Consider the following 23,815-nt stretch of genomic DNA (forward strand, 5'->3'; position numbering starts at 1 on the left):
GATGTCGGATGGATCTCAATAGAAAAAATCCAAGATGGCGCCTGTAATGTATGGATTATCGGTCCGATATCGGATCGGATAATGTGAAAACGCACTCACACGTCGCTTACAGAGCGTCCACCCTATGCAGCGTCTACTCGACACTTGTATGAGCTTCAATTGTATGACATCCACGCCGCACGCCCAATATGACCGTGCACTCATGCCTTAGTACCAATTAAATATGCTGTTTATCAAATAAAATACTATAACTAGAACATAGCTTAACATAGACGCAAGGTGCCTAGATGCCGCAATTTCGGAAACTTCCCTACTACTCATTATAGCTTAACACATTCACTACTACCAGAAAAATGGCGCACTACGTTAGAAACCGATCGAAATTTATAACACACCTGGCGGCCATTTTTTTTTTTTTCAAAGTCGTCCACCCCACTTTTTTTAGGGTTCCGTAGCCAAAATGGCAAAAACGGAACCCTTATAGTTTCGTCATGTCCGTCTGTCCGTCTGTCCGTCTGTCCGTCTGTCCGTCTGTCACAGCCGATTTACTCGGAAACTATAAGTACTACAGTGATGAAATTTGATGGGAATATGTGTTGTATGAACCGCTACAAAATTATGACACTAAATAGTAAAAAAAAGAATTGGGGGTGGGGCCCCCCATACATGTAACTGAGGGATGAAAATTTTTTTTTCGATGTACATACCCGTGTGGGGTATCAATGGAAAGGTCTTTTAAAATGATATAAAGTTTTCTAAAAAACATTTTTCTTAAAGTGAACGGTTTTTGAGATATCAGCTCTCAAAGTCGTAAAAAGTATGTCCCCCCCCTCTATTTTTATAACTACGGGGTATAAAATTCTAAAAAAAATAGAGGTGATGCATGCTAATTAACTCTTTCAACGATTTTTGGTTTGATCAAAGTATCTCTTATAGTTTTTGAGATAGGTTGATTTAACTGTAATTTTTATTTGCTGCTACGGAACCCTTTGTGCGCGAGCCCGACTCGCACTTGGCCGGTTTTATTTGGATTTGGAATTTTTATGTGATTTTTCCACTCAGAATCGCGAGCTCTTTCAATCCTAATAGGAGACAAAAAGTGTTCCAAGGTTTTTTTCCATTCCGTTACCATTTTTTTCATACATTTTTTATGGCGGTAACGGAATGGAAGCTTTTAAAAATGTATAGAAATCTAGGTACATTTTTTTCTCCTATCACGATCGAAAGACCTCGCGATTATGTATGAATTGCATAAAAAATACCCATGTTACTAAAAAAGCGAGGTGGACAACTTTGAAAAAAAAATTGACCCAGGTATAGCGAGAACCCGCTCAGTTCCGGCATCTGAGCAGAGTGCCCACCAGGCGGGGTTCTCAGTAGCTTATTTGACTAGTTTAATACCCCTCCCTAGGCGGCGTGACGGTGACGGCGGACGTGGTCTGCTTGGAGACCACTCGCGTGCCCTGCGCCAGTCCGCCCGCCTGCACGGCGCGGAATTTCAGGAACGCGTCGATGGCGTACGCAAACATTGCAGCGTAGCCGAAGAACTGGGGACAATTTTTTTATTTGGGCGTTTTCCAAAATAAATCTTTATTATCCAATTTCACTAGATCTGGACGTGTCTGGGCTCATTCTTCTCAGAATCACGAACTGATTCGATCCTGACGATAAAAAAATGTTTCCTAATTTTTTTTCTCTTACTTTTTTTTTAATACTACGTCGGTGGCAAACAAGTATACGGCCCGCCTGATGTAAAGCGGTCACCGTAACCTATGGACGCATGCAACTCAAACAGTGTCACATGCGCGTTGCCACCCCATTAGAAACTTGTACATTCCCTTTTGCTGTGTTAAGTACACAGCAAAAAGGAGTGTACAAGTTCCAAGGAGGGTTCGGGTTGCCGACGACTCAAAGGACTATAAACGGAACAAGTTAGTTCCGTAAGTCCTCCCGTAAGCACACCGCACCCTCGTTGAGCTCTGGCAACCTTACTCACCGACAGGAACACAACACTATGAGTAGGGTCTAGTGCTATTTGGCTGCGGTCTTCTGTAAGGCGGAGGTACTACCCCAGTTGGGCTCTGCTCTAGATTCGAACGAGACGATATCCGCTGTGCTGTGCCCTACCACACAAAGCGGAATATCATTCGCTATGCCCTACCTCCTACTAAACTACTACGCGCGTGACGTATAGGAAACTCTAATTTTGTATGGAAAATTTGGGACACATTTTTTTATCGTCGGGATCGAATCAGCTCGTGATTCTGAGAAGATTTATTTTAGAAAACGCCCATTTATCAAAGACTATTAAACGCAGCATTTTAGATGTGAAAAGGAGCGAATGTTGATGATATCAGAAACTCGTAACTTATGTAACGTGATTTTCATTTCATTTAATTTATTTCTTTAACAATAAATTATTGTGTTAGAAAAATCTTACAAAATAATACATGACGTAAGTAAGTATGCATTCAAGTTATCATTGTGTGATTATTTTATCCATGTATACGCTTTGTTTTCGAACCATTTGTCTAATATTGTAACTTATTTCGGTTTAGTCTTTTTGTTGCTTTATGTTTGTTTCATTTTGTCTTAGTGATTTTATTAATTAATGGTCATCGCTGGAAGTCGCCATTAATATGCTGAAATGCGGCCATTTCGTGACACTTCATTTTTTTAACACTCTTAATTGTTTGTGTGCAAATTCATTCTCTCAGAAAGCACATTTGATAAAAAACTGAAAATGGTTAAAAAACTGAAAATGGATTTTTCAACCATTGAATCTACCTATCTAGATGTTTTCCTCTATTATAACTTACCGCGGCAGCAGAGTAGCCGGCGTTATTGAATATGGAGACGACCAGACTGGCCGCTATCAGGTAGAAGAAGGCCCACAGCGCACAGAACCCGAGCTCTAGCCTCAGCCACGGAATTTTGTAGAACTTCTCCACCAGGTGGAACAGGTATAGGCCGAGTAGAATCCCGGTGAACCTAGAAGTTTAAGGACTCGTTAATATTCTTCGAAAGCAAGGCTCGGAACAGAACCGGTTGAAACCGGTTTATTTCGATTTAACTCCGAACTTTGTAAAGAACGCGAACGTTATGAAAACTTTATTTTAACTGAAATAAACCGTTTTATTCGACGAGCGGCGTGACGCACCGGCGGCGCGTAAATATTGTACCTACGTTCACGCAGTGCCTTTTTTGGTTTGGTTAGAACAGTATTACCTATCATGCTACGGAATAAACCGGTTTATTTTGTTATAAACCGGTTAATCGAACGAAACCTTTATGAAAGCGTTCCCTAAAAACCGGTTTCAAAATAGCGGTTTTTTGAGCGAAAACGAAATTTAAAGGTTTTGCCGCAAGTACATGATAACGGTTTGAAAATTTTACCGGTATCCGAGCTCTGTTAGAAAAGAAAGAAGAAGAAGAACACAAGGTTTGTGATCAAACCTTCTCCTATGCCGGTGACACAAGGTCTGTGATCAGAACAATCGAACTCCTATGCCAGTGACACGTATGTGTGTTCAAACAAGACCGGCCTATGCCGGCGACATAGCAGTTGTGTTCAATACGTTGATATTTCTGTACCGCAGGCAAGCTAGCTGGTAAGAAGTCAACTTATGCCAGGATTTCAGATCTTTATTGGTAAAAAAATATAGATTTTTACAAGTCATATAAAAACAATAACATGCATTTAAGACTAGGTTTAAATTATGCGATAGATATTATTACAATTACATAAGAATCATAATTTCAGTTAGGTATATGTTTTAAATTTATAAACAATCGGTCAAAATTATACATTAAATTAAATTAATTTCATTTTTATGCCAGGAATTCATTAATATCATAACAAGCAATTTTTATAAGTAAAGCCTTTAACTTATTTTTAATAAAAATTACATCACTGCCTTCATTTCTTATCTCGAGTGGAATTTTATTATATAGTTTGGGCCCGAAGACGCTGAGAGACGCTCGGGCCTTAGCCAATCGTCGGCGCGGGGGCACAAGTAGTTTTTGCGCGCGATACCTTTCGCTTCTTTTTTTATGACAGGTCGAGGACTGTCAGGTAATCGAGAGGGGGTGGACGTCACTTTTAGCGGGGATTGCCTGAGACCTCGCCTTATAGCAAGGCGATGGCGACAGAGGGGTTTTAGTGGGTAAACCAGGTCTCATCAGCCTAGGGAGACCCACATAACCATCCCAGGCCCATCCCCGCGCCTGGGTGGTATGCGTAATGCATTTCCCCTCTTAAAAGAGGTGCATGAGTACATACCAAAAGGCGATCATCGAGATCCATGAGTAGAAGGAGCCGTATCCCGCGTACTGGAAGCGAGCGGCCTGCACGCTGATGAAGCCCAGCAAACTGGACACCTGAGAACAAACGTTACATTTTCATTTTGCTTACTTCGAACAACGCTATATAGGCTTTTTATACTACGGCGGTGGCAAACAAGCATACGGCCCGCCTGATGTAAAGCGGTCACCGTAAACTATGGACGCCTGGAACTCAAACAGTGTCACATGCGCGTTGCCACCCCATTAGAAACTTGTACACTCCTACTACTAGGCTACTTGACCCTTTTTTGAAGTCTATTTTATATTATGTATTACTGTTCAATTAACCGAAAAAAAATACTACCATATTTTATTACGACTTGAAAACCACAAAAAAACATTTATAAAGTTTACTTTAACTTAATTAGGCAAAAACATCAATAGCCATGTTAATCTATAGATTGTCTGCGCATGACGTAAATCGAATTGAGCACAAAATTTTCTGACATTTAAGTTATGAGGCATAAAGTTCATCATGTCAGTGATTGACTCGACATGAAGTTAAGTTAGGTTCTATGACGTCACTACACGTCTGACAGCGTTTTCGGTGGCCAAAGATAAAATAAATATTACACACATTTTTAATCATACACTTAATACCCAAACTGTATAAAAATTGGTTTCTTATGTCAAATACTACAGGAAACAATCATTTCTTGTGCCAAATTCGATAAGAGTCTAGTAGCCTAGCGATAACAACAATAATAAACAATTTAAACGGCTAGACACAGATAACAGCCTAATCTATTTTTTATCACACCCTCACAGTAAATGTGGAACCTTGAAAACCATGAAGACATTTATGGAGGCCCTGCCAATGGCTGATCGACGCATCAGGCGCCCCTAGATCTGGCACTTGAGGAGTGGCAGATTGGCGTGGTACGGTCACGTCATGAAGAGGGATGTCATATAGGCAAAAGAATGGAGATGAATGTTGATGGATGGTGAGGGAGAGATAAACCCAAACAACGGATGGATTGTGTGAAAGAGGATATGAGAATAAAAGATGTGTATCGAGATGACGAAAGATAGAGGAGAATGGAAGAGGAAGACATATTGTACCGACCCCACATAACGTGGGATAAGGGTAGGAGGAAGCATAGATTAAATATGAGAAGATCATACCATCCCATACATTAAAATGCGACCGCCTAAGAACACGCATTCACTACACCACACATAGATGGCGCCACACAAAAATGCCTTGTTGCCATCGATTATTTGTAGATCAGCAGTTCTCGAAATTTTGTACAAAAATTAAGGAAAAAGTTAAATTTGTTTTTATTATTCTTATTTTGTTGCCAAGATTTTTTTGATGAATTGAGATTTTAGTACCTACGTTTTATTTCGTCATTAAGAGGCCTTATTCCTAAAGACGAGCGTTTTTTGCAAAATAGAACCTTTTTCATTCAAAATTATAAAGAAACTATAAATGATTATTAAAAAAATGATAATGTTCCTAAAAGTACATATCTTAAGCTAGAAAGTCAATTGGTACTACTTTAAAATATGTCTTTTTATACTTCCGAAAAATCAGTTTTTTCGGAAGACGTTTTCAAATTTCGTAGTGGAATAGCTCGTTTAGAATCGTGATTGTGCTGTTAAAAATGTTATTTGGGGTAATAAATGATCACAATCCTATTTGTTATATCCTGTACGAGTTAGCTAATACTTTGACATTTTAAGAATTACTTGAAATGGTGGATAAATAACCTTCCGTATCCTCCCCATTTTTTCGATAAAAAGAGGTTTACATTATGTATTTTTCCTGCGATTCCTGCATTTTTTGTAACTCTTAAATAATATTATCCTAAACTAGAACTTCTTATTGACCTATAAAAAAAAATCATACATATAAGACATACCTTTCTGTCGATAGATATGTTTTTAAAACACCTAAAATTCGAATAAAAGACACTGTGCTAACGCGAGCCCGCTCAGTCTGCGCCGAGCGCTCGAAGACAACGGACCTGCGTTTGATCGTCCGGCGCACCTAGCTTTCGTAAGCAGCGCGATAGTTCCGAGAAGTGCCGTAAACTGCGACTAAACCAAGCCCCCCTAATAAAAATTCGTGTAAAATGCATATACTCATCCTTGACTTCCTTATGACTTAGATAATGTATTGAAAAAGGATGGATATATGCTAGTTATTGCTCTTTTTGGTAGGTGGTCCCTGGTTTTGTGTTAGCTAGGGATGTTACTTTGTCTACTACATTGCCTTCATAGACTATCAAAAAGCTTTTGACACTTTATCTCACTTGTCAATATGGGAGGCATTAAAAGAACAACAAGTAGAGCTCCAGTACATAGAAGTCTTAAAACAACTCTATAAACATACCACAAGTAGAGTCCAACTGGAAAGTATCGGTCCGCCAATAAAAATAGAACGAGGCGTGAGGCAGGGCGATCCAATGTCACCGAAGATTTTTATAGCAGTACTAGAGGCGATTATTAGCAAGCTGAATTGGTCTGGCCGAGGGCTGCCAGTTAACGGTAAATACCTAAATCACCTAAGGTTTGCCGACGACATCGTCCTGCTCTCAGAACGTTTTACGGACCTGGAATATATGATACACACTCTACAGGCTGCTAGTAGAGAGACAGGGCTAGAAATAAATCTCAGCAAATCAAAATTAATGACTAATAGTACGGAAAAACCACTGTATATCGATGATACAAAAATGGAGTACGTTAAAGACTACATATATCTCGGAAAACAAATATCCTTTGACATGAAAAATATTGAACACGAAGTCGACAGGAGAATCAAGATCACCTGGAACAAATTCTGGAGCCAAAAAGAAGTTCTCAAGAGCACGTCAATGCCTATTAAATTCAAAAAGAAAATCATGGATTCATGCTTACTACCATCCCTCACATACGCAGCGCAAACTTGGAAATTTACCAAAAATATTAAAACAAAAATAACGACATGCCAAAGAAGTATGGAGAGAAGTATTACTAATATTAGAAAAATCCAAAAAATCAATCACAGCATTATCCGATCTAAAACCAAGGTGATAGACGCGCTACAGTACGCAAAAAAGCAAAAATGGAGATGGGCTGGCCATGTCGCCAGGATGAAGTCGAACAGATGGGCGAAACAAATAACCATATGGCCAGGACCGCAAGGAAAACGTGCTAGCGGAAAACCATACACGCGATGGTCGGACGAGATAGTTAAGGTGGCAGGAAAAAACTGGATACAAAAAGCCCAAGACAGATCCAACTGGCTTACTCTGGAGGAGGCCTTCACCCGAGAAGGGGTTCTTGCAAACAAATGACGTATGGAACTATATTTGACATAATTAATTATATGTAATAAATTAGTAATTATAATTATAATAGACCGAATTTAAATGAAATTAATATAATCAAATCTTTAAGAATTATTGACGTAAGAATGCAAGAAATAAAAGGCTTTTTTATTTTTATTTTTATTTTATTTTATTTTATTTATATATAAAAGTAACGAAAACATACAATATTGATATAAACATTTCATTTGGATTATTATGTGGCTTTTTGGCTATGAAAGTCATATATTCATACATTCTGGCCTTCTTGGCTAACCGTACCTACTGATTGCAAATAAATGGTTTGTTTATGTACTTACCTACATAAACGGTCACTTCTCTTCTCTTACCAAGTCCTAATATTACATTATCATACCTATATCTCTGATCATAGGTCTGTATGCCTCCCTTTTTCTGTAACGTGAATAAAAAGGACGGCATGTTGTCTATGACTATATTTCTATGATAGTGTAATATCGGCCTAAATAGTTTGTAAAAAATAGAAGATGGGAGATACGAGTATAAAACAAATAAATACATTCTTCTCTTCTCCTTACGCAAAGACCTAAGTAATTTAATTCGTGTAGCATCCCTCTATTAATTTCTAGTCCACCACTCAAGAATCTACTTATACTTAACTTACCTCAATAATATTTTCTCTATCAAATAGAAAATAAAACAAAACGGCAGTGTAGGTACCAAAATTTATTATTTCAATAGTTTCACCTATTGTTAGTTTCTTTTTAATAATGTTTGAGAATTTCTGGAAAACTAAAAAATACTATAAGTTTAATTCACTAGAAATGTTACATTACCATTTACCCAGTCTGTGATACCTGATCATCATTAATCATTTTTATGTCCTTTTCAATGCAAGAATGTCAATAGAGTTAATGTCGGGACGTCGATAAAAATGACACATCACTAGTACAAAAACATAACCTAAAAACAGTTTGGAGAAACTTCAGAACAGAATTTAACATGGTAGTAGTTATTATTTAAACTATGAAAAGATCGTATTTTATGCTTTGTTTAGATCCTACAAATAATAGTATCAATAACTGACCGAAATTCACTAATGAAACACAACAGGTTCTTGGGAGTTTTCTTTTCTCCATGTACGTGAATTACAGTCCTTAATCACACAAGCCATAATCACACAAGGAACTTGAACACATCACAAATAAGAATTTAGCAGGATCATCAACTATCTATCAGGAATAAACACAATTAAATTAAAAACCGGCCAGACGACCGCCGAGATATTTGATCTAATATAATATGATTATGTACAATTGTCAAAGGTAGACACCTGGGGAGACATCTGGGGGCCTGCTCCATTTCAGCTTCTTGGCCTTCTTTTTGGTGGAATCTTGGGAGTAAAGGAACCGCGAGCATCGCACCTTGAACTTCGTGTCTCCGGTCTTCTTCTTCGGAAATCTAAGAAATATATAAAGTTGAATTTGTAAAATAGCTAAATAACAAGAGAATCATAACAAAGAACAATAATCATTGATGGCGTTTTTAAGGTATGAATATTGATAGGTTATTATTGCAAGGTCGATAAAACACATCACATCACTATGTTAAAAAACATAACCTTTCCGAGTTTGAGAAAACTTCCAAAAAATATGCAAAAATCTATACAGAATTGAATAAGATTTGAATTGTATAAACTACTAATATGTACATTTATATTTCTGCCAGGTCGTATCAATAAATATTATCAAAAACTCAAGAAACTTACCGATGAAATGATATAACCTCTTGCGTGTTTTCTTTTCTTCCTGAATGTGATTTGCAACACTTGATCACACAAGCCATAGTCAGAAATGAAACTTGGAACTATCACAAATATACACTGAGCTATTTTTTCCACGATCTATCAGAAATCCTCACAAAATAAATAAATATCGTCAAGACGACCATTGAAGTCGCGCTAAAAACTCGAACCAATATAATACGACTATGTACAGTTGTCAAAGATGGAGACCGAGTGTGAAATGACAAACGTATATTTAATTTTGCCGTATAATAAATGGACCCCAGGTCCGTTTTGACATCAGCATTTAGGGACAACCTTCGAGAAAACGAAAGAAGTTGTGGAATATTGTCTCATTCGCTCATATAAAAAAGGTAATAGTGTGGTGTGAGTAAGATACATGTCACCGAGCTCTTATTTTAGCATGGCTTCCATGCTTTAGTTATACTTCCGTGGACTAAACAAATCTTGATCCTTTTTACACCTTATGCAATTTTAGCATTCGACATGCTTTTCATATGATTTTGGATTTTAAGTTATACGTGAAGTTTGTTGAGAGTTTGAATTATTATTATATTTTGGGACCAGGATGAGGTTCTGGTTCTCATGATGATGGAGTCAGGCAGGAGATGTTCAACAGAACTGCTATTCTACTTATCATAACTCCACCATGTTTGGGCTCATTAGATTTGGGCTGATGAGCACCATCGATCTAGATGAGGTCCAAGGTCTCATGATGGAGTTAGGAGGTGGTCAACAGAACTGCTATTCTCCTCATCATAACCCCATCATGTTTGGGCTCATTAGATTTGGGCTGACGAGCACCATCGAACTAGATGAGGTCCAAGGTCTCATGACGGGGTCAGGAGGTGGCCAACAGAACTGCTATTCTCCTCATCATAACCCCATCATGTTTGGGCTCATTAGATTTGGGCTGACGAGCACCATCGAACTAGATGAGGTCCAAGGTCTCATGATGTAGTCAGGAGGTGGTCAACAGAACTGCTATTCTCCTCATCATAACCCCATCATGTTTGGGCTCATTAGATTTGGGCTGACGAGCACCATCGAACTAGATGAGGTCCAAGGTCTCATGACGGGGTCAGGAGGTGGCCAACAGAACTGCTATTCTCCTCATCATAACCCCATCATGTTCGGGCTCATTAGATTTGGGCTGACGAGCACCATCGAACTAGATGAGGTCCAAGGTCTCATGATGGAGTCAGGAGGTGGTCAACAGAACTGCTATTCTCCTCATCATAACCCCATCATGTTTGGGCTCATTAGATTTGGGCTGACGAGCACCATCGAACTAGATGAGGTCCAGGGTCTCATGATGGAGTCAGGAGGTGGCCAACAGAACTGCTATTCTCCTCATCATAACCCCATCATGTTCGGGCTCATTAGATTTGGGCTGACGAGCACCATCGAACTAGACGAGGTCCAAGTTCTCATGATGGAGTCAGGAGGTGGTCAACAGAACTGCTATTCTCCTCATCATAACCCCATCATGTTTGGGCTCATTATAAATATGTGGAAGGTCGTTAATAATAATAAATGTTTTATTAGGGTACCCCTACATGTAAAGAGGGGACAGATATTTTTTTTTTATCTACTACTTTTTTTTTATTTGTATTCATATACATTCAATAATTTTTTTTTTAATCGGTCCAGTAACAACGGAGATATCGAGGAACAAAGATAAAAAAAAAAAAAAAAAAAAAACACAGACGAATTGAGAACCTCGCCTCAAATCTCTCAGATTTGAGGCGACGGTTAAAAAGTGACACATCATGAGCAGTTCTAATGCACCAAATGTCACTGTTCTGGACGTAAGTGCATGCTGTTCTTATAAAAATATGAAAGTCACTATAACTGTGATAATTTCCGAAAATATTAATATTATCAAAAAACGATCTTAGTAAACCTTTAGACTTATATTGACCGTGATTACCTTTTTGATTTTTGTCGAGCTCCCGATATTTCGACGCAGTTGCATGCATCATGATCACGGAAAACTGACGAAGGCGGGTGGATGTTAAAGTTGTATAGACAGCGCGCGATCTACCCTCCTTCGCGCGCGTTTGCTGCGTTCACTTTCAGCGTTACCACTGGTCGCGTTCACACTCGATGGTCTGTCCAAACACACTACACTCACAGTGTCACTACGTTTGTTCAATTCTGACTTCACCGGCCAAAGAAGCCATTCAGAGAAGCCATTGAGATTCACAAATATAAAAATTTCAATCGTGAGGATGGCTTCAAACTATCTAATGTATGGAATCTAGTGATTTGTTTGTGTAAAAAACCGGTGAAGTCAGAATTGAACAAACGTAGTGACACTGTGAGTGTAGTGTGTTTGGACAGACCATCGAGTGTGAACGCGACCAGTGGTAACGCTGAAAGTGAACGTAGCCGACGCGCGCGAAGGAGGGTAGATCGCGCGCTGTCTATACAACTTTAACATCCACCCGCCTTCGTCAGTTTTCCGTGATCATGATGCATGCAACTGCGTCGAAATATCGGGAGCTCGACAAAAATCAAAAAGGTAATCACGGTCTATATCCCGGTCAATATAAGTCTAATGAAAATAACCGTGAATCATTCAAAACTCTTAGTAAACCCTTATTCATTTTTAAATACCTATCCAAAAATATATCACACGTTGGGGTTGGAATGAAAAAAAAAATCAGCCCCCACTTTACATGTGGGGGGGGGGGGGGGGGGGGGTACCCTAATAAAACATTTTTTTCCATTGTTTATTTTTGCACTTTGTTGACGTGATTGATATACATATTGTTACTAAATTTCAGCTTTCTAGTGCTTACGGCTACTGAGATTATCCGCGGACGGACGGACGGACGGACGGACGGACGGACGGATGGACAGACAGACATGGCGAAACTATAAGAGTTCCTAGTTGACTACGGAACCCTAAAAAACAGAAATCACTATTAAACTATTCTCTAATTTCAAGTTCCTAACTAAAATTTTCCTAATAAAAAAAAACAAATTGATCCCGCTACAAACTTTCACCCCCTTTTTCCCTCTACTAGGGGTGTAAATTTTCATAATCGATTCTTATCTCTTCGAAATTTTGTTAATGCAATCTATACAAATTTCGACTTTCTAGCTTTCGTAGTTTCGGCTCAGCGGTGTTGGTTGTTGAATCAATCAATTAGGAAACCTGAATTTATATATGTACATGTAGACTAATACTATACTTTTACTACATTCATATACCTTATTTACTACTACCATAGAATAGAATAGAATAGAATAGAAATGATTTATTGTGACATACCATGAATATGAAATTAAATAAAGAGTCCCCATATAAAATTGAAAATTATGTTATTAGCAATTTAATTCAAAACTATCAAGATTATTCGTGTCTGCGTTGAAACGCGCGTTGAGTTGCCGGTGCTCGCGTACCGAGCGCCAACGCCATCTATCGATGGCCGTTTCGTGAAATTGATGAGCGCTCTAAGGAATAAGGGGTCTTAAGGTTCTCTAGTATCTATATTTTCTTAATTATAACAATTAACCTGTATATATCTTACGAAACTCGACTTATATTACTAAATGTTGGTAACAAAATAGGATCAATTAAAATTTACTGACGTCGCTATGTACAAAGTTGCCGGGAAATGCTCAAATTGGCGTTAAGTTCACTTTCGAGCCATAAATTTACGTCAAAAGTGACACTTAACGCCATCTACAAGTATAATCGAAAGCTACAAGAGATTTTTTGTGGCGCCATCTATGAGTGGTGTAGTGTATGCGCGTTCTTAGGCGGTCGCATTTCAATGTATGGGGATGGTATGATATTCTTATATTTAATCTATGGAGCGCTGGTAGCCTAGCGGTAAGTACGTGCGACTTTCGTTCAGGAGGTCGCGGGTTCGAACCCCAGCTCGCACCAAAGAGTTTTTCGGAATTTATGTGCGAAATGTCATTTGATATTTGCCAGTCGCTTCTCGGTGAAGAAAAACATCGTGAGGAAACCGGACTAATTCCAATAAGGTCTAGTTTACCCTTCGGGTTGGAAGGTCAGATGGCAGTCGCTTTCGTAAAACTAGCGCCTACGCCAAATCTTGGGATTAGTTGTCAAAGCCGGACCCCAGGCTCCCGTGAGTCGTGGCAAATGCCGGGATAACGCAAGGAGGATGATGAATCTATGGAGGATGGAGATTCTTGGAGGTTCACTTACAACTTGCACCACTTTGAGTGCGCCAGTCGCTGTCCGCACATACAGCGGGTCGAACCGGATGTTGGTCTGCACGGTTGTACTGGACGTGACCGTGGTCGTCGTCGTGTGCTGACCGGGGAACCCTACCTCCGCCATTTTGAATTACTGGAATAAACAAAAATTACGTTAAAGTAAGGAGTTAACTGAAGAAGTAAGGAAATTAGCTCCCGTGTGGGACGGGTTAAAAATGTCATCACCACATTTCTTCTAAAAAAAAATCTCGTGCGTTTCGTAAAAGTCGGCTGTGGGATATGGGTTAAGACGCTACGGGAGCGAAAATGCTAAAATGAAAAGGAGTCCCCCTTCCAATTTGGGAATTCCAGTTAAATATACTAGTGTAATTAACTAGATTTATCGGAAAAAAATGTCCATTAAGAACAACCCAGTTAAAAGATATTGCGAAAAAATCTTTACAATCGAAGTTCCGCTCTCGACTGTTTCCTCTTTCAAAACTTATTTAAACGGAACGAAATTTGAGAATCTGAATAACAATAAAATAATTTGTGTTGTGTCGGACCGTTTAGATTTTTTGGCTAATTGTTACCGATCTTGAGTATCACACCTTTTTTTGAGCCATATTGAAAAAGGCCGTTTTTAGAAATTTTTGATTGGCTCTAGCGTCTTTTAAAATAAAAATAGCAAAAAAATCAGAACGGTCCGACACAGATATAAATAATAATAATCTGTGTTGAAAAAATCATTGCTCTATCTTCAAAAACCAGGGAGGAAATAGTCGAGAGCGTTCGTGTGGAGAATTTACCTGTATCGTATCGATCGTCTTAAATTGTGGTTATTCTGGCGTAGGCGACAGGCTGGCAACCTGTCACTGCAATGTCGTGAGCGTCAGGACCCCTGGACCACTACAGATATTTGATGTTTAGTACATACTAAAATTTACATCCTGACGTCAGAATGTCTGGCCACTTTATTCGCTCGATTTTTCGATATCAGTGGAGGTACCAAATATATGTACTCGGGTACCAAATAGTATCAAATAGGTACTAAATTTTAGTATGTACTAAACATCAAATATCTGTAGTGGTCCAGGGGTCCTGACGCTCACGCAATGTCACAATTTTGTCTTCTTTCAACCCCTTAATTGCCAAGAGTGGCACTGAAACTTTAGTATTACCTAGTTTCATGTCTATATTGTCTATCATGTATGTATACGTTAAAGAATAGGTGCATAACACGAGGAAGTTCTTGCAATAAGAGGGTGCGCCTACGGGCGACTTTTCGATGCGACTTTTTTGTCGCGACCATGGGCTAGTATGAAGGTGCGCTCACAAAGCGACGCAACTTTTCATACAAATACGTAAGTCGTCGAGTAACTTTGTCGCCCGCGGGCGCGCACCCTAAATCGCCTGTTTCTGTCACTGTCGCATGCGGTGAATATTATAGCTGTCTCGCTCATGTACCTGGCGCACACCTGGCGTCATGGGCGTGATGGCACCTCCTGACAAATAACTTAAAATCCTAGACAATTCTGACTAATGGTAAGTAATGTAACATATACCTCGACTAAACATCATCTTCTTGATAATTCAGTAAAATTTAATTTAAATACTAGCTTTTGCCCGCGGCTTCGTTCGCACACCGGTTCGACAACCGGTCTGGCGCAGTCGGTAGCGACCCTGCCTGCTGCGCCGCGGTCCCGGGTTCGAATCCCGGTAAGGTCATTTATTTGTGTGATGAACACAGATATTTGTTCCTGAGTCATGGATGTTTTCTATGTATATAAGTATTTATATATTGTATATATCGTTGTCTGAGTACCCACAACACAAGCCTTCTTGAGCTTACCGTGGGCCTCAGTCAAGCTGTGTAAGAATGTCCTATAATATTTATTTATTTATTTATTATTATTAAATTTGAAAATTGCGGAATGCGCCATACAAAACTTCCACCCGCCATTTTAGAGAAGTGGAGGGTTAGAAAGAGACAAAAAGTAGCCTATGTCACTCTCCATCCCTTCAACTATCTCCACTTACAAAATCACGCCAATTCGTCGCTCCGTTTTGCCGTGAAAGACGGACAGACAAACAGACACAAACATTTTCCCAACTATATTAGTATGGATTAATATTAACTAAAAATAAAACGAAATAATCTATTTTCCTACAAACAAAGCAAATGGCGATAAACCATTCGCCGAACGCGAACAATCGTTTTTGAACGATAAGCGCGGAACTCGATACACCTTATATTATTAGTCACTTTAGCTGATTGATAACGTTAGTCTACGTTATGCTGACTCATTTTACTGCAAATAGAAATTACTAATTTTAATGAAATGTGTTTTTTGGAATCCTTGGGGGATTACATTGCTAGTTGTACTTAGTCAGTGACTGTACTTTTGGATCCAGTTGGAACCCTAGGGTCCCTAGGCCACTCTACAACCATGTCAAAATGACAAGAAGTAAGAGATTTCGGATTACATTGCTAGTTGTACTTAGTCAGTGACTGTACTTTTGGATCAGTTGGAACCCTAGGGTCCCTAGGCCACTCTACAACCATGTCAAAATGACAAGAAGTAAGAGATTTCGGATTACATTGCTAGTTGTACTTAGTCAGTGACTGTACTTTTGGATCCAGTTGGAACCCTAGGGTCCCTAGGCCACTCTACAACCATGTCAAAATGACAAGAAGTAAGAGATTTCGGATTACATTGCTAGTTGTACTTAGTCAGTGACTGTACTTTTGGATCCAGTTGGAACCCTAGGGTCCCTAGGCCACTCTACAACCATGTCAAAATGACAAGAAGTAAGAGATTTCGGATTACATTGCTAGTTGTACTTAGTCAGTGACTGTACTTTTGGATCCAGTTGGAACCCTAGGGTCCCTAGGCCACTCTACAACCATGTCAAAATGACAAGAAGTAAGAGATTTCTTACAATCTGATTTATAACGTCACTATGACATAGTTCTACAGTGGCCTAGGGTTCCAATTGGTTGACTGTACCTATAAACTAACAGACTATTTTTTTAATGAAGTAATAGAAGTATGAACTAACCACAAAATTAAAATTTTGAAAAACCCCCGACTGTGACATAGTACCTGGACCGATTTTCATGAAACATGGCTAAGAACACTCCCGACTAACTCAGCTTTCAGACAAAAAAAACTAAATCTAAATCAGTTCAGCCATTTGGGAGCTACGATGCCACAGACAGACACACACACACACAGACAGACACACACGTCAAACTTATGACATCCCTTCGTTTTTGCGTCGGGGGTTAAAAATAGGAAATATTCTATTTGTACATGTATTTGGCCTTTAGGTACATTTGTATTGTAACATTTTACAGTACAAATGTAAGGGCCATTTTGGTGGGTCATCTTATGCTTATTTTTTGGCTTAATGGACTTACAGCACAGTATAATAAAGAGTACTATCGTACAGTATGACAGTGGCCATATGCCCCCCCTCCCCGTGCCCCGTGCCCCCTCCCCGTTGAAAGTGCGTCTCCCCCCCTCTCGGTTACCTCACAGTTACCACCTAATACTAACAGTCGACCTGTCATTTTTCACTCATACAAGCATAGTATGCATTCACTTACACGAGCTAAGATTGTGTGATAGTGTCCGAGATGTGCTTATAGTCTATGTTTGCTTATTGGTATAACAACTCAATAACAAAAGTTTTTTTATTAATAATATATCCAGAATACTTTAGGGCCTCACTGATCCAGACGGGCTAAAAGTTGGGTTTTACCGATAAAAATATTAAAAATACTCCCAAAAATTATAACTAATTTAGTTTTTCTTTATCTGTCTATACGGAGTTACATATGTCTTTGCTGTATGGTTAGCATTGTGCTGAGGCGGGACTGTTTTGTGGTAAACAATAATTTTATATTATGTTATACAATAATTAAATTCCTGTAAACTGTATATAAATCTGTTGTACACAATAAAGTGATTACTACTACTACTACTAATTTTGCAAGAATATATCACAAACAAACAGTGCACAATCTACCACAAGGCCCACAAGCCTCTACTATTATCACCAATACAATAGTAATTTCTAACTCATAAGAAATTACATTGAAACATCCTTATATTACTTCTTTACTTATTATCCACTCATAAAACCAATGAATCAACAAAATGACTTGTAAAAGTATGAATATAATACATAACCCGGTAGGTCAGGCTCTGATTGTGATTACCAGTTCGCCGTATTATGTCACACAAGCGAAAGTGTAAACAAACCTTGGAGTACTAAATGAAAGGACCTTATCTGCTTATTCAATAGTTTACTTTTTTTTTCATAAAAACATAGATTCAACAATACAGAATACTAAAGTATTAGCAGTAGTATTGTTTTTCGAACAGCTAATTTTTATAGCGAGATCGTTATCAAACAAGTAAGCAGAAACAGTATCGCCATGCGCGGTACTGACGCCCCAATTTTTATTGGACACTTGGTCTATTTTAATAACTATTAACTCCCGCGGTTTAAATTAAATCGCCTACGAAACAAGCCTGTCACCACTTAAAATAGCAAATTAAACAAACTTTATAAAGAAGGGCAGTAAACATAGCTTATTTCAAAGGTATTTATCTGACTCACCTTTAGTTTCGACAGCTGAAATTAACCCTTAACGTTTCTTGGTAGTTATATAAACTCACAATTCCACTAATACACTAAACGCTGCACAAATTTGGGTGTAAATTAATATTTGTGACGAAACAAGTACAAATTGTGAAATTCGACTTGACGTTCCTGCCCCCCGCCGCGCCGGTCACCTCCCACGCACTGTCACTACTGTCAAATTGTAATGTTTTTTTTAATTATTTTTTGCTCGGATACGAGTATATTGGGCATCAAAGCAAGATTAAAGCAATATCAAAGTCAGATTCTTTGGTCAGATTTCTGGTGATTATTAGGAGATTAGGAGCATAAAAATTTCCTATACTAATACAATTATTATAATTTCGGCTCTAAAAAATGGCGCGGATTTAAAATATTTTATGGGAATTAATCAATTTCTAAGCGTTATGGCTTGTCGATGATTCCGCCAACGTCGAGGCATTTCGTGAAGACAACGAGTAGTTGAGGAGGAGGCACACTGACATTTTATCCCGCCAGGCGGCGTGTGTAGGCATGTCACTGTCATTCATATGTGTGAGAGAGAAAAAACATATCTTCTCGCTTTCACGTATGGATATGGACTTATAGGGTGGCGCCATCTGTCATAAGCTTTGAGTGTGCCTCCTCATTGGCTGGTGAGCCCTAAACTTTCCAAATATGCTGCACTTTTTTAGTTCCGAAATTTGGTCGACCGTCTATAACTTCTATATGACTCTCAGCAGGCATTTCAAATAAAATAATAAAAATTAAACAAATAATATTGTCTTTTATAATTATTTTATTGAATTTAATCTATAACCGTACCTAACTAACGAACAATTACATTATTTTAAGTCATAAATGTCATAATAAAATATGGTAATATTTTATTTCGGTTAATTGGACAGTGCTTAATCATATAAGACAGACTTTCAAAAACGGTCAAGTAGCCTATTACCGTGGATACGCAATTACATAATATTTCATTATCTCTATACATAGAGGTACATTATCAGGTTCTCTTTGACGATATCTTGGGATTATGAACCTCAATCTCAAGAGATTACGATTATGCCTACACAATGCTATGTTATTCAGTTGTCTGAATCAGTCACAAATGTTTATTAACCCTTCAGTCAGACTACTAAGGACGTCTACTGACGCGCACGAGACATATGTATACTATACTTACAGCTCAATATCAACCTTCATAATTTCTGAGCTTTACGAAGACAATACATGTCGCGCACGGTAGGCGTTTAAAATAATCAATCTTTTTTCTCCTTGTGCTCCTTATCATTATCAGCCTTTTCATCATCAGATTTGTTCTGATCTTCTGTTTTGTGGGGATCACTCTTTTGCCTCTTTGATTCTGATTCATCGCTTTTGTCGCCTTGGTTCTCATTAGGTTCCTTTGAATTTTTGTCTGATGGCTTGCTTTCGGTGGTTGGACCTGTAGCGTCAAGTAGTATCACAGATGGTCTCAATGGAGTAAGGTTAGTTGCCTGATCTTCACGCGCCACTTGTAAAAGAAGCGTTGATGCGATGGATGGGTCACGTTCAATGTTTGTTTGTAAGAATTCTGGTATTTGGGGTTGTACGTCTTTCGCAGGGGTAGGCGATTCAGGTGGAGGTACAGGTGGCAACGCAAGCAGTTTCGGTACAGCGACAGGGGCATCCGCAGGGGCCACATCACTATCATGAGATGTCTTTACTTTTGCTGTGGTAATGAATTCTTCAGGAATTAATGATGACTGTTGCGACACGGTGCCAAAAGCTGCAGGTAACGCAAGAAGTTCAGTGACTGCAGGTGTCCTACTTACACCAGGATCGTCGGATCCTTTGCTTCCGCGATCATCAGATTGTTCAGTGTCCTCTACCTCAGGTTTAACTTCTTCAGATTGTTGCATGGCTTGTTTGGAAGTCATTGCTGCTTCCGAGTCTTTTCGGTGCATATCTGATCCCCGTAAGCTTTCATCGGAACCCACCGTAGTAGATAGTTCAGAGAGCGAAATCTTAGACGGAGTGTTATCGCCCAAAGGCCTTTCAAGATTCACAACGGGTACAGAATGACTTTCTAGTGCATTGCTACGATAATATGTAGACTCTGCTAGCTGGGAATGCTTGAAATGTTCCCTAGAACCATCGTGACTGTGTGCTGAGTGACTGTGTGTCCGTTTGGGGTGTCTCAGACTTCGACGACGACTGTGACTCATTTTTGCCTCTGTGTCAATTTGTTCATCATGTACGATTTTAGGGTCATATTTATACGTATCCCGCATCTTATGTTTGTAAGCCAAGTACTCCTCGACGCTATGGTGTGAGGTAGCGTGTTCCTTCATTAATTCTGGCAATGGCGTATCCTCATTGCCGCTTTGTCTGGCGAGCCTCTCTTCCGCGGCTTTTGCTGCATTGCGAATGCGTTCAAAGAGTTGCTTTGAGCTACTGGTGAGTTGAGGGTCATCGCGGAACTTAACAGATGTTTCAGTTCTCACAGCTCTGTCAGATCTCTCAGAAATCTTAAGAGCTGATTTAATTTTCTCAGTCGACAGATCTCGTGAAAGTAAAAACGCTTTAGCTTCATCCATTAGTTTCACCGTTTTAGACTTAGTCGCAGCTTTTGATGCTAGACTATCAGTTGCGGAAGGTTGTTGCTGGGGCCCTTTAGACTGGGGGTAAATTGTACGTTTTAATTCAATTAGGGAGTTCGCCTCGCTATCAGGTGGTGTGCTCGGGGGTACACCTGGGCCCCTTGGAGGTACACTGGGCCCCCTTGGAGGTACATCTGGGCCTCCTGAAGGTCCATCAGATGGGCCCTCTGAAGGTCCATCGGATGGGCCTGCTGGAGGCCCATCGGAGGGCCCCCAGTGTTCACCTAGATCCGAATCTGAACCGCCCGGGGATCCTAGAATACTCCTGGTATCAGGAGGCGCGGGAGGCGGGGGCCCATCATCCTTGCGATTATAACTGCTCCGATAATCATCTATCAGCATCTTGCTGTCTGGGAAGTGCTGCAAAAGGTACTCCCAGTCATCTAAGAATAGCGACAGAACTTGTGACTTGCTCGTAGTTCGGTAAGAATAGTCGTATGACTTGTCACGAATTAATCCTTGCTCCTGGAATAAAAAATAATAACACATTCAAAATCTAGCAGACCTTTATTAATTTACCCAATGTCATCAATACCTACATTTTCATTTCCAGTTTAACTTTCACTGACTTTTACGTTTTCTAATCGCGTAGAATCGCTCACAGAGCCATTAGTAAACATATTACACTTACAATTCCAAAGTACTTCCCCGCGGTAAAGACCCTCTGGTCTACGCCATCGTCTTCACAGTTTTCCATATTCTCACGAATCTCCACGACCTCTCCAGAGTGCACCAGATACATCGAGTTGGTGATCTCGCCTTGCTTCACCACGTACATGTCTGTGCACAAAATTAATGACAAGGGTAGAAATAGATCCTCATACATTCCATGACTTCTCTTTCTGATCAGATTCTAAGAGACATTTCACGTCGCCCGCCAGATAGTCTGGAGAGAATAATTATGACGGGCAAAGTTGAAGGCACGAGACCTCAGGCACCTCCCCCTACTAGAGGGAGTGCTCAAATTACTGCACCCATGCGATTCAAACTGCACGAGGCCATGCGCTTGGCGAGGAACAGACGCCTATGGAGGGACCTAGTCTTCAACAGAATGACATGAGGTCACGAGCATTGTGGGAACGACTGAAGAAGAAGCCGTAGTATTTATATGATATATAGTTTACGCACTAGATCCGAAGAATGCCGGAAATAATACGAATGACGGAGAACGTAATGTATAGTAGGAGCACACAAAGTTATAGCTATGACGGATCTTATTTTCACGGATTTCGATCGGGTTTGGATCAGACGTGGTGAGAAACTGCTTTTAACACGTAATAATTAAACCTATAAAATTGACGAGGAAATCGCGACACGAAAATGGAGATGGATTGGACTCACTCTTCGGAGAGGGGAAAGAAATAACGCAAGCATTGCTTTCGACTGGAAACCGCAGAATGCAAGCCGTGGCCCCGGGCGCCCTGTCCACTCATGGAAGCGGTCCGTTGAAAATGAGCTATGAGATGCTGGTTTGAGCTGGAGCGAAGGCCACAAGGGTCGCTGAAGATAGGAAGACGTGGCGCGAGCTTGTGAAGGCCCTTTGCACCTCTGGGGTGCCTTAGGACTACAACAACATATGTTTACTCGTGCATGGATATCAACTTTTTCACCAAATGAAAGAATAAGTCGTAATGTTTTTGTTTTGGGCTTTAGAAAACGGGTTTTGGTACCTGTGTCGTAATAGTATTGTCGAAGGTATCCGACCATATGACGGAGTAGAGCGGGCTCGCAGTAGATAAACGCAGGGTGCTACAAAAAAGAAATAATTTAAAAAAAATAGTTTGCTAATATAATAAATCCTTCTCTGACCAGTGTGCGTAGCTGAATGCACAAACGCTCACGATAATATCTCTTTCGTAGCTATCTATCTCTATTTCTCTTGCGTATTAGCGCGACAGAGCTTAGACTACATTTCTGCGGCGTTTCGGTGGCGTTTCGCGTCGTATAAATGCCATTCGGCTACGCCCCCAGTCTGAACCAAAGGTTTTCTGGGTGTATTTAAAAGGTAAAACCACGCAGATGAGTCAGTTTTCTTCTATAAAGTACCTACTTATAATCTGGCTCCGTATTAGCCGAATGGCATTTCTACGACGAGAATCGAAAACGAAACGCCGCGAAAGGTAGTCTGGCTCTGTCGCGCCAATACGCAAGAGCGATAGAGAGATATCTACGAGCGTTTCGTGAGCGTTTGTGCCATTCGGCTACGCAGCCTGAGCTTTCTGAGGTTATTTAGTGGTTAAGTTTACGTTCTAAATCAATCACGCTTGATATCGTTTCCGACTAACCGGACTTCGCTTGATATATCGAAGTGCCAGTCGTCACATATGTCGAGTAAAGTCCAACAATTCGACGTCGATGGCGACATTTGACGACCGGTCTGGCTCAGTCGGTAGTAGTGATGTGCAAGTTGCGGAAACTTTCCAAAAAAATCTTAAATTTCTTAAAAAGTTCACGAAACTTTCACAAAAAATAAAGGGAATTTAAATTTATGAAATGGAAAGTTACCATCCATACAATTGTCCATACAAAGTATGGAAAGTTTCCGAAGTTTTCCTATGTGAAAATTTCAGAATTTTGGAAACTTTCCATCGGCACATCAGTAGTCGGTAGTGACCCTGCCTGGCCCCGTAGCCGAATGGCATTTCTCCGACGCCAAACGAAAGCGATACGCCGCTGGCTCTGTCGCGCCAATACGCAAGCGCGATAGAGATAGATATCTACTAGCGCTTCGTTTCGTGAGCGTTTCGTGAGCGATTGTGCCATTCGGCTAGCCACCCTGGTAAGCCGCGGTCCTGGGTCTGAATCCCGGTAAGGGCATTTATTTGTTTGATGAGCACAGGCCCCGTAGCCGAATGGCATTTCTCCGACGCCAAACGAAAACGAAACGTAGTCCGGCTCTGTCGCGCCAATACGCAAGAGCGATAGGG

At 39.9% G+C, this 23,815-nt stretch overlaps 2 protein-coding genes across 3 annotated transcripts in view; both read right to left on the reverse strand.

The window, feature by feature from the left end:
* Positions 1 to 1,220: 1,220 nt before the first annotated feature.
* On the reverse strand, positions 1,221 to 18,414 carry LOC125227319 (MARVEL domain-containing protein 1). 2 transcript variants are annotated; one of them, XM_048131604.1, is made up of 5 exons: positions 18,238 to 18,414; positions 13,616 to 13,759; positions 4,283 to 4,380; positions 2,820 to 2,991; positions 1,221 to 1,547 (listed from the first exon to the last, which is right to left on the reverse strand). In XM_048131604.1, exons 2-5 carry the CDS (start codon positions 13,748 to 13,750, stop codon positions 1,395 to 1,397), a joined length of 558 nt encoding a protein of 185 aa, XP_047987561.1. In that variant the 5' UTR covers positions 13,751 to 13,759; positions 18,238 to 18,414; the 3' UTR covers positions 1,221 to 1,394. The 2 variants fall into 2 exon arrangements, with proteins under 2 accessions (XP_047987561.1, XP_047987562.1); XM_048131605.1 differs by lacking the exon at positions 18,238 to 18,414 and adding an exon at positions 14,415 to 14,487.
* Positions 18,415 to 19,142: 728 nt separating this feature from the next.
* Positions 19,143 to 23,815, reverse strand: part of LOC125226927 — a 66,516-nt gene continuing 61,843 nt past the window's right edge. Inside the window, 3 exon segments of the mRNA XM_048131108.1 lie at positions 19,143 to 21,353; positions 21,520 to 21,668; positions 22,559 to 22,637. Coding sequence (XP_047987065.1) covers positions 19,506 to 21,353; positions 21,520 to 21,668; positions 22,559 to 22,637 — 2,076 coding nt within the window. The 3' untranslated portion in view covers positions 19,143 to 19,505.

Source organism: Leguminivora glycinivorella, chromosome 6, assembly GCF_023078275.1.
Source record: "Leguminivora glycinivorella isolate SPB_JAAS2020 chromosome 6, LegGlyc_1.1, whole genome shotgun sequence".
NCBI lineage: Eukaryota > Metazoa > Arthropoda > Insecta > Lepidoptera > Tortricidae > Leguminivora > Leguminivora glycinivorella.